The 13,223-nt window shown below is 35.2% G+C and overlaps 1 protein-coding gene across 1 annotated transcript; it reads right to left on the bottom strand.

Annotated features, from left to right (window-relative positions):
- Positions 1-2,921: 2,921 nt before the first annotated feature.
- Positions 2,922-11,728, bottom strand: LOC120104759 (ras-related protein RHN1). Its single transcript, XM_039116488.1, has 8 exons — positions 11,519-11,728; positions 11,345-11,422; positions 11,050-11,217; positions 10,847-10,895; positions 10,652-10,725; positions 6,446-6,539; positions 4,029-4,129; positions 2,922-3,218 (listed from the first exon to the last, which is right to left on the bottom strand). Exons 1-7 carry the CDS (start codon positions 11,555-11,557, stop codon positions 4,029-4,031), a joined length of 603 nt encoding a protein of 200 aa, XP_038972416.1. The 5' UTR covers positions 11,558-11,728; the 3' UTR covers positions 2,922-3,218.
- Between the last annotated feature and the right edge of the window lie 1,495 nt (positions 11,729-13,223).

The following is a 13,223-nucleotide window of genomic DNA, read 5'->3' as shown; positions in this document are numbered from 1 at the left end:
TTCTAGTAGAGAAAAAATATTTATCAATGAAGATTTGAAGCAATATGAGAAATATAGTGTCAGTTTCAAAATGGTGCATAGAGGGTATGGTCTTGAAGTTAAAAAAAGATAATGCCATAGGACCTAGTATTAACTAACACCTACTTTAAAGAGAATTCTCATTTGATAATTTTAAATAGAAATAATGCTAGTCAAATAGATTTCTTCCTTGCTAGAAAGATTGATCAACTTTTGTATAAAAACTGTAAAATTATGCCAGGTGAGAGTATAACCACCCAATATAGAATGACAGTTTTGGATGTGTATTAGAAAATTGAAAAAAAATGACCGAAGAATATATTTACAGACTTCTATAGTTTTGGATGTGTAAGGAAAGAAATAGATGACTTTTGAGAATAGAATATTGAATAAAGGAAAATGATATCTAAGTGGAGAAATTAATACCATGCAGAAAGAGATAGCTAATGGTACTTAAAAGGTGGCTATAAATATATTAGAAAAAATTAAGAAAAAAGGACCATCTAGCAAGAAAACTTGGGGGTGGAATAAGAAAGTTTACTTAGTAGTGCAGTCTAAAATAGAGTGCTATAGAAGTCTATCAATATGTAGAAAGAGAGAAATGCATGAAAGCTACAAGGAGGCTAAGAAAAAAGTTAAGATGATATGAGAAGTTAGTTAGAGTCAAAACATCTGAAGATTTATATCCCAACTTAGAACTTGAAGGGGAGAAAGATATCTATAAGATTACAAAACTAAAAGAAACAAAAACTAAAGACCTGGCCCTAGATAAATGCATTAAAGACGACGATTAAAAAATTTTGGTTAAGGAGGACGAGATCAAAAAAAAGATGGAGAAGTTATTTCGATAAGCTATTCATAAAAGTCAGATGCTCATTAGTTTTATTGATGATAGAAATGTTAAATATATGCATACATCAAAAGTATCAGAGATAAAAAAAAAAAAGCTACAAAAAGATGAAAACAGAAAAAATAATTGGATCTAATGGAATCCTTATTAAGGTTTGAAAGTGTTCAGTCAATGTGTAAGTAACTCGGATGACTAATTTATTTAGTAAAATTTCAAAAACCAATAAGATGGCTGACGAATAAAGGAAGAATACTATAGTATCCATGTATAAGAATAAAGAGGATATTTGAGATTGTTCTATCATGATATTAAACTCATAAGCAACACTATAAAACTTCTAGGAGGGTGATTGAGTATATATTAAGGTATGACATAAAAATACTAGAGAATCGATTTGATTTTATGATAGGAAGGTCAATGATGGAAGCTACTTTTCTCCTTCCAATGTTAATGTAGAAGTACATGGAAAAGAAAAAATATCTTCATATGGATTTCATTGATTTAAAGAAAGCATATAATAATAATCCTAGTAATGTCTGATGATTGGTTTTAGAAAAAAAAAATTTAGATATATTAATATAATTAAGGACAAGTACAATGGAGCAGTTACTAATATAATAATTACTAATAATAATACTAGTTAGTTTCCAATCACAAGAGGTTTACATAAAGTATCTTCATTAAATTCTTACATTTTTGTACAAAGTATAGATAAACTTACTAGGTATATTTATAATAATATTCTTTAGTAATGCTATTTACAGATGACAGTCTTAGCAAATGAAACTAAAATCCGAATTGAATATAAGTTGGAATTATGAAAGAGTGCATCAAAATTTAAGGATTTTAGGTTAAATAGGATGAAGACAAAGTACATGAAATACAATTTTAGTAAACTCAGAAATAGAGATGAAGATGGTATGAAAATTAAGGATCATAAAATTTCTAAAAGTTATTATTTTTGATATTTAGGATCAATTATTTATATAGAATGGAAAATTGAAAATGATATTATTCAAAGAATTAAAATAAGTTGGACAAAACTAGAAAATGTAACTAGGGTATTATATGATCATATAATACTAGCCAAGTTGCAAGAAAAATTTTATAGGACAATTATACAATCAACCATACTTTATTCTAAAAATTATTAGGTAACTAAAAAACAACATGTGCATATAATGAGAATGGCTGACATAAAAATATTAAGATAAATGTATGGTAATACAAGACAGGATAATAAAAAATAAAGTTATTTATAAAAATATGGAGGTAGCATCAATAAAAGACAAATTGAGAAAAGAACGATTTAGAAGATATATACAGCATAAACCGATGGATGCACTAAGAAGTGATTTGATATAAATAGAAAGAAAAAAAGGAGAGAAATAGACCAAAAATTACTTGGTATGAAATAGTATGAGAGAACATGAGAACTCAACATCTATCAGAAAGTATATATAAACCGAGCAAAATTGATAAAAGAATTCATGTGGCGGACTATAACTCATTTGGGATTAGGGCTTAGTTGAGTTGGATTTACTTTCAATATCAATGTTATAAGAGCTATTCTTGAAACCTTGAATCCTAATTTTTGGGACCCATTGCCCATATAAATTTAACCATGGCCTTCACAATTCATTAGCATACAAAACACCCTTCTGCAAAAGCAGCCAAAAGGAACTATTCTCACTCTTGAAGGCAACCTTAGTTAAATAAATATAGTCAATCACAATGTAATAAAGCAGCAGAGCCTGATACTTCAAGAATACTTCCAGAATCCGAAGCGCAAGAGTTTAAATCCTAACTAATAGATGTCCCCTTGAAAAGGGCAAATAAAGAATGATTCAAGAGTATACACTACCCAAGATCCAGCAATCATGGTGAATCTGAACCCCTAACAGAAGGTATAGTTCAACCCTGACAGTGACAACTTGGCAGAATATGGTTTACCTAGTGACATTGGGAAACACATATTTGATTGTTAAGAACAGTTATGCAAAGATAATTGTTCATTAACTGTCAATTTTAACAAGTGTTGATTATTATGAAGTAAAACTCTAATTACACCAAACTGTATATTTATAAGAACTTTGATAGTAAACAAACAAGACAATCTTTGCTTATTTACAGGATCCACAAACAGATGATGGAAACAGGATAAATTCTTCCCTAATGCTGGGGTGAGGTGTAACAAAACAATTTACAAATACATACATACATACATACATACATACATACATATATATATATATATATTTAACCTTCACTTCCTTGTTTCATGACTTTGTCGCTGCACTGCAAAGACATTACACTGTTAACTCCCTTCAAACAGATGATGACTTGCAACCTGCAAAAATAGTAATCAATAAGGGATAAATTTATAGACTATAAGGTAAAAAAGAACATGTGCTCGCTCAAAAAGTTTGTCCAACTATTGCAATGAATATAAAGGCAAAGAAGAAAAAAAGTACAGTAGTAAATTAAATTAGCAAAATTAGCAAAATAACAGAGCAAAAGTTAGGCTTCATTTTCCATTGTTTAGTTACAATCTATCATTGGCAAATTGGTGACTAAACCAAGAACATGGACCCCTTATCATCTTAATGAATTTCAGGTGAGTTCTCCCCTCATCTCAAAAAAGAAAAAAAAAGAAGAAGAAAAAACACGTGTAGAGAGAACACCTGCAGAGAGAACACCTGGAAGCAGAGAGAGAGAGAGATATTTATTATCACTCTTTATTGAGGGTGAGCTCCGGCGAAAGGTAAGGCTACTCTATCTTGACTTGGGCATTACGAGTTCAAAACGTGAAAACAGCCTCTCCATATGGCTGCATATATCTGACCCTCCCTAGACTCTGTATTGGCGAGAGTCTTGTGCACTCCCTTTTTTATCATTCTATTTATAAAGATTAAGATTGTTTTAAGTTCTTCTGTTTCAATGGCCTTCAAATAAGTATGGGAATTGGACTCAAAAGGGCTACCTTAACAGGCACCATTCTTGGGAAGATCTTTGTAAAAGCAAATTGCCCCGACTTTATAAGGCTGCTGCATATGTCTAATGTGCACAACTGGCCTATTCAACTTGCCTACTCCTAGAGATAAACATGAAGGCCTCATGCACCGCATCACAACCACGATTATAACATGCTTGTCAATACCTATGAACAGCATGCTGAAGCTCGAGACCGATCAACTGGCCTATCTGCAAGAACCATCCCTGCTGGTTGCTGAGCTGGCTGAGCACGAGGTAACCTTCTTGCTGTTTACAGAATACCAAAAAGAATGGATCTTAAAATCATATCTACAAAGAGCAAATAATAAGGCTGCTAGTTCAATTCTGAAATCAAAGAAATAAAAGATGCAATAAAATTCACAGTTAAGAATTAGTCAAGCCCATGATATATGAAGTACACTTCAGTCATATATATCCACTAATCAGAAATACATAGCATCATTCATGATGCAATTTGGGATAGAGTATCACTCAACTCATATTGGCTATTTTTTTCCTCTTTGAGTACTATAACAGTTAGTTCATAGCAACTGAGGTTCATGCAATGAAAAAAGATGAAGGAAAAAAAAAATCTTTTCCAAACAGAAAAAAAAAAGGAAAAAGGAAATGCAGTCAATGTTTAAAAGGATGGAGGCATAAAACTCTCAATGAGAAAAGGCCGCCGAAGCCTCAAATCATAAGGCATAAGCCTCATGAATTTTTCTGAACATTTATTAAAGTTAAAGCAGAGATAAGGATGTGACTGCTGACATGACACGAGGTAGAGAGGATAGCATACATAACAACATAAGCATGCACATATCTTTATCGGAAGTGCACAATAACATACCTTACCATACTTTAGAAATAATCCACACATGACATCATTTTTTATGATAAAAAGATCCATATCTTCTCTTCGATGGTTATTAATGTAATGGAAGCCTAACTTGCATTCTTTCCATATAAGGTGAAAAGAGTGTTCTTCACAGGAGTCTTCTTACATGATACTCGTTATACTATTAGCCCCACCTATTACCCTCAAGATGTTCTCCAAGAGGGCCTCCTTGAGGCCAAAGGTGAAGAGACCCTCAAATATGCCTTTTGAAACAGCAACTATCAAGGTTCGCCGTTTTGGTATCGAACCTTTTACCAATACCATCCTGGTAAAGTGTTGGTATACCTAGTATAAAGGTCAGCTTGGCATACGAATACTCGGTACGCCTCTTATGTCATGTATTGCTTCTGTCCTGGTTTAGTACGATATGGTCCGGTATGCACTAGTTCTAACAAGTACAGCATACCATGGAAAATATAATTATATTCAGCTATAACAATCCTCATATAACATTTTCAGATTTGTTCATATAAACCTATTATTGTAGCATGCCCATAAGCACAGTCAAAAGTCTTTGATTGATTTCATGTATAGGCAAAAAAAATTCTTTGACATGATTGGTCTTTCCTAGTATACCAACTCTTTTTCTTAACAAATTTAACTGCACTCTTCACATTTTCTTTTCTTTATTTCAGTTATTATTTTAAAATAGGTAGTACTAATGCTGCTCCTAATTGATATCAGCCTATACTTACATCATATCTGCATGTTTAAAGAGAAGTCAATGTTTAAGTTCATTTTCAGGCAAACAACTACCACAGTTCCTCCTTTTTCATGAATGCTCTACCTCTTTGCTGAGACAGATCATTTGAGCAATGTATATCTGATTGTGAGCAAACTTATTGATAGAGAAAAGCATCAAAATGTCACTAATTAGCCTAAGATATATTTGATTGTAAATGGACAAACGTAATGAAGATAAAATTAGCAGTACATCAAAAATTGACGCACGTACTTGTTCACCTAAAACATCCTTCGAAGAATGAAAGAAGTTAGAAAAAGCTGCAAGACTTGCAAACACAAACACCTGAAAGATTATAAATTTTGAAAAATAGTACGTTGTGGAACAGCTCTCTCCTATTTTTCATGAAACGGGGTCTATTGAAAGCTTTCAATCCATACTATACTAGAATATCAGAAAATTAGCTAAAGGTGCAAATAATAAAATTCATACAAAAAATACAAAACATTGCAGATCTTGGCATCACCATACTATAATTACAATAGCAAGGGATTGGATTGCAATTACATTCTTTCAAAAGATTGCAACAGCATCACTTCAGAATCTCAATAACTCAGAAACGCATGCATTAGGTCATTCCAAGGCATTGGGGATATGATATTTTTAGTTGATAACTATGACAATCTCCTGCCACAACCACTGATTTCCAAGAACTTGGTTTGACTGTTTATTAACCACCTTGCCAACAGAAATGGAATTTTACTCTTCAACAGTGCAGATGATGGATACATCACTCATTGATCAAATTAATCACAAACATGGAGACATAACTGAGGATCATGAGTTGGATAAATGTTGTAAAAATATAAGAACATGCAGCAATAATAGTCCTCAAAGTTATTCACAGCAAAAGTTATTTATTCAATTCATAGTTATAATCTGACAATCCATAATCAATGCACCTACATTTCCCAGCTTAGCAAAAGAAAACTTAAAGTTATACCTATTTCATAGAATAGGTCATTCACATTAATGGCTGTTTTGGCAGAGGTTTCCATGAAGAAAAGACCATGCTCCTCAGCATATGTCCGTGCTTCCTACACATGACAAAATTCAATTTAGGCATCTCTAATATATCACAAACTAAATAACATAATAAATAACGCCATGCACTCTGGTTCATCCTAACCAAGGACTGAATTACCAGCATTTTACTGCAAGCTCATGTAAAAGACGGACTGCACATGGATACCATTTTAAATAATTAAAGACAAACTTAACATAATGGCACTTTATCACTAAAATCATGATAACATTAACCTAAAGCTTATGAAGTGAGAACTGCAGAAAATTGTGCTTAAGATAAACTTCCCAAGCATAATATGAAACACACCAGATTATTTCCTAATCAAGTTCATAACAGAAATGATAACATATGGCTTGTCAACATGGTTTGACAAATTACACATCTTAATAACCCATCATCCTATTATACTGCCAACAATTTCTTTTATGTCTTCACATTTTACCGGTTCAACTATTCTAAACTAGCTCCAGAGGATTGCTTGCATGTTAATTCGGACAGCCGTACTAAAGAAAGAAACCAAATATTACTTAAGTTTGGGTCCCAGAGAAGCCCTAGTCCAGTTAAGACCATGAGAAGGCATCCAATAGTATTTCAGTTTGCATCCCCGAGGACTCCTAGTCCAAATATGAGCATGAGTCCTAATTTAAACTCGGTGCTTTAATTTCTTAATTTGCAGATTGGACTCCTTAATGTCTAGATTGTAGGAGAGTTCTGAATACATAATTTTAGACATAGAAGGAGACAACAAAATTCTATTTAGATAAGGATGACAACAAAATTCTATGAGTTAACTTGATGGAGTCCTCAAACATCCACAAGTATCACTTGAGATCTGTTACTTCAATATCCCAGGACCCATTCTTTTATTAAGGATAAAATCAAGGATTATTACAGCCAAGCAACACAGGCTGGACTAAGGTCTTCTTGTACAGGCATATACAGCCCGATACAGTCCAATTTCCCTAATCTAGATAATATTTAGTTACGCAGAGCCCTTACAGCTTCAAATCGCTGAAGCGGGCAAGCGTATCCTTACAGGAAAAGAATAGCTATCTACAAATAAAGGTGGAGTTTTTGTAAGTTCAATTTATTGAAGTTCAATCATGACATAAAGAGCAAAATGGGGGAAAAGTTGATGATTTGACAAGCTCTGGATAATGATTTTTTCCACACCATTAACATAAGAATTCCAACTTGAATATGTATGTCATAACTCGCTGTTTATACAATGTGGCCAAATATGTTATATGATCCAGGTTCTGGTCCTTCAGGTCGAATTTAGTTTTTCGTTTGACATACATAGTCTACCATAAAGAAGCTAATGTAAAGGTCTAATGACCATGATTCTTCTTTTAGTAAATAAGCTCCACATATGACTCAGATAAGGCTGAAAGCAATATGATTTCATCCTGACACCATGCAGTGGGCTAATGAATTTGACCAACTGCAGCCCTAGCAACAGTGCTTAGTCTTTGTCTGCATGTGAACGCATGAATAAAATACATGACAGTAAATGAACAATAAAAAATACATCTATTTTTGATAAAAAATCTCAACTTAACTCATAACCATTGCAGATAATCCTGTCCACTTAGAATACGTTTAAGTGTTACTAAAATCAAAATTGACCTGACTTCAAAATCAGTTATTGCCTTTAGCCATCCAATGAAGACACATAAAACATGCTATTGTATAGGTGATATGTGTAGGTAGTATTGGTTAAATATCAACTTATTAATTTCAAAGCTTGTAGATAAGTCTCGTACATGCTGACTAAACCAGTATTACTATAATCAAATACTGATCAACCTCAACTTTCAAATTTTCTCAGTCCATCATGAACTAACATGAGCCTTAAAGCACCCTATATAATTAATATTTCTACTTTTCTTTACCCCATTTAGCTACTGAACAAATATCTTCACCTTAAAAGTCAACGTATAACCTATATCATCATATGTTGCATATTTATTACCAAGCACATTTTCTTCCTTCATACCAATTTAACATATTTCAAAATCTTTTATGTCGTTTACACTATCACTACACACAACTAGGAATATTTATGATTCTAAGAAAACATTAAATGTTTGACTTTTGCACCTTAGGTTTTACCTAGACTCTCACACATCTGCCTCGAGGCATCCATGATAGATGCAATATACAAGTTGCATACGCATGAAAATCACTTATGAGAATCTATGGTTGTAGGTTTTACTAGCAACTGAGAATGTGCAATGCAGGTTTGAGGGTAAAAAGGAGAGAGCGAGCAATAGGATCTAATCTATTTAGGAGTTAAATCCGATAAAGAGAGAGAGTCCAACTTGTTCAAAAGCTTTTTTATGAAAGGGGTCCGATCCAATTAAGGAAGGGGGAGAGAGATGTAACAATGCAGGACCTCACCCAAAATGGCTAGCCGAAAAGTATTATTTGAGTTTCTTGATCCTGTATAAGTACTCAAGATCTATCTGCACAAGTTCTCACATACTCTCCCATTTAAACTCTGACATTCTCGTCAGGCTAAGGGTTCAAATCTATTCAAATCTAATCATAAGCACCATAATCGGCCAGTTGTCAATCCAATATATCTGTGCTACAGTGTCCCCTAGTCTATATAGGTTATAGATCAGGTCCATTTTGATACCAGTTTGTAATAACTCAGGATCTCACCCAACATAACTAGCCAGAAGGTATTATTTGGGTTCCTTGATGCTATATATAAGTAGCCAAGATCTATCCGCACGGGTTCTCACAAGAGAGGAGACACATAGTAGTTCACACGGGTGAGAGAGCAAGTGCAGTAATTAACATATTTTTATGGGTATTTTCAGTATAAAAATGAAAAATGAAAAATGAAATCAAAAAGGAATGGCTTGATTTCAAAACTGATATTTTTTTTAATAGTAGTACAGATTATAATTGACCGGAGAGTTGGGATTTACAGCAATGAGCTTGACCCACCAAAATGGAATTGGCAATAGACTTTATTGTTTTAAAGTTTGGTTAAGGATATGTGCATTAAAATAAATCAGCAAAGTATTATAATTCTATTATCCTTGAGCTAATCTTGAGTTTGGATGAGGAATATGTATACTCAAACTCCAAAGGGAATGATATCTTTTAATATTTTCTATTATAAAATATTTCAAAAATCTGATATATAATATATTAAAATAATCATTCTTTCTATGTGCCCTCGTATCCTTTTTTCTCTTTGTTTTCCCTTTTGCCAAATCTGATGCTTGAATACGTGTATATACCTGATTCCTGCAAACATGTGCATGCCACACTAATGTTATCCTTTGAACCTACTAAAACTATCTAGAAGAAAAATTTCCACTACCAAAGATTGTAGGTCCATATATAGCCCGTCATACATTATGCATTTCATATGTTACCAAACGAACCAAACTTACCCTAGATGACCACGCATAGCCAAGTCTTCAGGCATTAACCATTCCTGAAGCACTATTTTGCAAATTACCTTTCCTTAGGTTCGGACGATGCTTAAAAATTGAGCCTTGAAAGCATAGCTTTTTAATCCATGGTTCCTACTATTATTATAAGGACATTAGCGTACTTGAATATACATGCTTAACATAGACAATGGAAACCAGAATATGTTCTTTCCCAAAAAAGAAGAAAGAAAAGAATTATTTCGGTTCTTTAATGCAGTGTAAGTACCCAAAATCTTTCCATTGCATGACCAATGTGGGACTAAAGATATCCCTGCACAGGCTCTCACAAACTCTTCTCTTTTAAAGCCTGGCATCTTCACCAGACTAAAGGTTCAAATCAAATCCAGTCACAAACACCATAATTGATCCATATCAGTCTCAAAAGAGCCCATTCCGCAATGTTCCCTAGTCCACTGGGGCTATGAACTGGACCCTCTCTGATGCTGTTTATAATAATTCAAGACCACACCTGAACAGCTAGCCTAAAAAAATTGTTTGGAGTCTTTGGTCCTGTATAAGTACCAAAAAATGTCCCTAGTATACAACCGAGGTGGGACTAAACTCATGCCCCCACAGGCTCTTATGAAAGTTTCCTCAAGATAAAGACAGAAGTAAGGAAATAAATTAGAATTGTAGGTATAAACAATAAATTCCACGAACTTGCCTCAGTTGTCACCTTCCTTTTATCTTCCAAATCACATTTATTTCCCGCAAGAGCAGTTACCATGTTTGGATTACCTAGAACAAGAATCCACATTGTCTGACAAATCAATCAAGACTAACAGGTTTCCGACTAGTATATGTCCCACTACGGAACAAAATAAATATTACAGGAACAGAGTAAAGGTAAAACAGGGACCTTGTTTCTGTAGCTCTTCAACCCACTTCTTAGCTCTCTCAAACGAATCCTGAAAAGCACAAAGAAAAACGAGATAAGAAAGCAAACATTATTAATCAAAAGCTCAGTAAAAACATTAATTTTATGAATCAAAGTGGTGTGAAAGAACTGAATCGAATCATAAGAAAAGGAATTGAATTTAGACTCAATGGTCGTGATCACACCGTGCTGGTGATGTCATACACGATGATGGCAGCAGCAGCACCACGGTAGTACATAGGAGCCAAGCTGTGGTACCTCTCCTGCCCCGCCGTGTCCCAAATCTCAAACTTCACCGTGGCGTCGTTCACAGCCAGCGTCTGCGCGTGGAATGCCGCCCCGATCGTGGATTCCTGCAATATCAATCTCAAAAAATGACAACAAAAAAAAAGAGAGAACCAAACCCTGACACTAATCACCAAAACCCTCAGAAATCGAACCAGGATCGTAACAATCCGTAAAATACGAATGGAATGAGACCTGGAATTCGAGGAACTGGCCCTTGACGAACCGAAGAACGAGGCTAGATTTCCCGGCGCCCATATCTCCCAACAAGACCTGGAAATCCAAAGATCGAAATCATAGGTCAGCGAATTGGTACCAACCAACGAGAACTGGGAGGGGAAGAGAAAAAAGAGGCGAGGGTTGACTCACGAGCTTGGCACTGAGATTGTTGTGACCGAAGGTCGCCATGGGAGACTCGCGGAGAACTTCGATCGAGAAGAAGACGAGATTCTGGAAGGGTGGAAAATGGAGTGAGAGAAGAAAGATCCAAGGGCAAGGGGTGCTCGATCGCTTTCGACCGATGGAATGGATTTATTGGTGTAGAAGGACGAGAATGTCCCTCGTCCCTGTCGGTTTAATCTCCGGGATCGGTCGGCCTTGTTCGTTCACATTTTGTTGTCTTCTTAATAAATATTCGATATTATAGTTGATTAGATTAGAAGGGACGTCACGCCGAGTCCCTGACCATAACTTCTAATTGGGGAATTTATACACAATAAATTCACTCAAATATAATTTTAAGATTATTTATATGTTAAAGTTTGAAATATAGTTTTAAGATATATTTATACTATATCTACACCATATATATATATATATATATATATATATATATATATATATATATATATATATATATATATATATATATATATATATATATATATATATGCACACTATCTATACTATGTTTTTTATCCTAATTCATATAAATCTCTAAAATAAAAATAATAAAAAAATTAAATATCTAAATAGAAGTTAATTAGGATTAAAAAAGTGATATACTTTTGATCAAATTCCAATCACAACTGACATCTATTTAGAATTCTTTCTGTCACCCCGTCCACCCCACTAGAAATCTAGCCTCAGTCGCAGCTCACCGCCGAAAGATTTTCTTGAAACTCTTTTCGAACGTCGATTGTTGCTCACACCGTCGCTACGGCCAAACGCCTCCCAAAAACTAAGTAAGGACCCAACCTCCTTTGATTTACCCTTTTTCTCTTTCTTCCGGACTCCTTGGATCCCGAATTTCGGACGGCGATCGTAGGATTTTTGGCGAAAAGGGGAATGCTTTGTTTTTCCTAATTTTTGTAAAACTAACCTTTTTCTTCTAATTCTGGTTGTTTCCGTTGCCGGCGCTTGTCGTCGAAGTCTTTATTCATTCCTTCGCGGCCACCTGTTGGCCAGCCGTGGGTTCCCTGACCTAGGCACCACCCACAACCACCCTCTTCCTTCCTCTTTAGTTAGAGGATTGAAGTTTGTTCTCTCTCTCTCCCTCTCTATTTTTATCCTTTCTTTTGTTTCTCTCTCTGCATGGCTTTCTTTCTGTACTCTCTCTAGGGTTGATTTAGGGGTGGCAAAATATGACCCGACCCGCCAACCCGATCCATGTTCGACCCGCCATAAATAGGTTTGGGTTTGGCCTAAATAGGTTCGGATCGTAAACAGGTTGACCCGTTTAACCTGTTTAGTAATTGAGTCGGATACGGGTTTTAGATGTCTGACCCGTTTAACTCGTATAACCTGTTTAATTTTTGGGCTGATAGATAAGGAAATAAGGACCACAGGCCCACAACCCACAAGGCCTACAGGCTACCGCTCAGCTCAACTCACCGCTCGGCCCAGCTCCCCGCGTCGGCCCAGCTCCCCGCGAGCCGTGAGGTTCACGAATCGATTCACGACTCCATCACTCCACCCGTCCAGCCTCATGTTCTCCATTCTCCTATTCTCCGTTCCCTTTAGGGTTAGGGTTAGCTCTAGCGCCGCCGCTGCCCGAGTTCTTTGCCTATCCCTCTTCCCCTCTCCTCCGGACCTCCGCCCTCTCCTCCCCCATGCTGGCTACTTCCGCCTCTCA

This window comes from Phoenix dactylifera, unplaced genomic scaffold (assembly GCF_009389715.1).
Source record: "Phoenix dactylifera cultivar Barhee BC4 unplaced genomic scaffold, palm_55x_up_171113_PBpolish2nd_filt_p 000097F, whole genome shotgun sequence".
NCBI classification, from domain to species: Eukaryota; Viridiplantae; Streptophyta; class Magnoliopsida; order Arecales; family Arecaceae; genus Phoenix; species Phoenix dactylifera.
Note: the sequence above shows the minus strand (reverse complement) of the source record. Positions and strands in the feature narration are given on the sequence as shown.

Bases quoted from the DNA above. Each gene is read 5' to 3' on its own strand.
- LOC120104759 (XM_039116488.1), bottom strand. From the start codon at position 11,557: ATGGCGACCTTCGGTCACAACAATCTCAGTGCCAAGCTC. The intron at 11,218-11,344 runs GTCTCATTCCAT...TTGATATTGCAG, and splicing joins GCCAGTTCCTCGAATTCCAG to GAATCCACGATCGGGGCGGC. The intron at 4,130-6,445 runs GTATAACTTTAA...TTCTGTAAACAG, and splicing joins TGACCTATTCTATGAAATAG to CAAGAAGGTTACCTCGTGCT.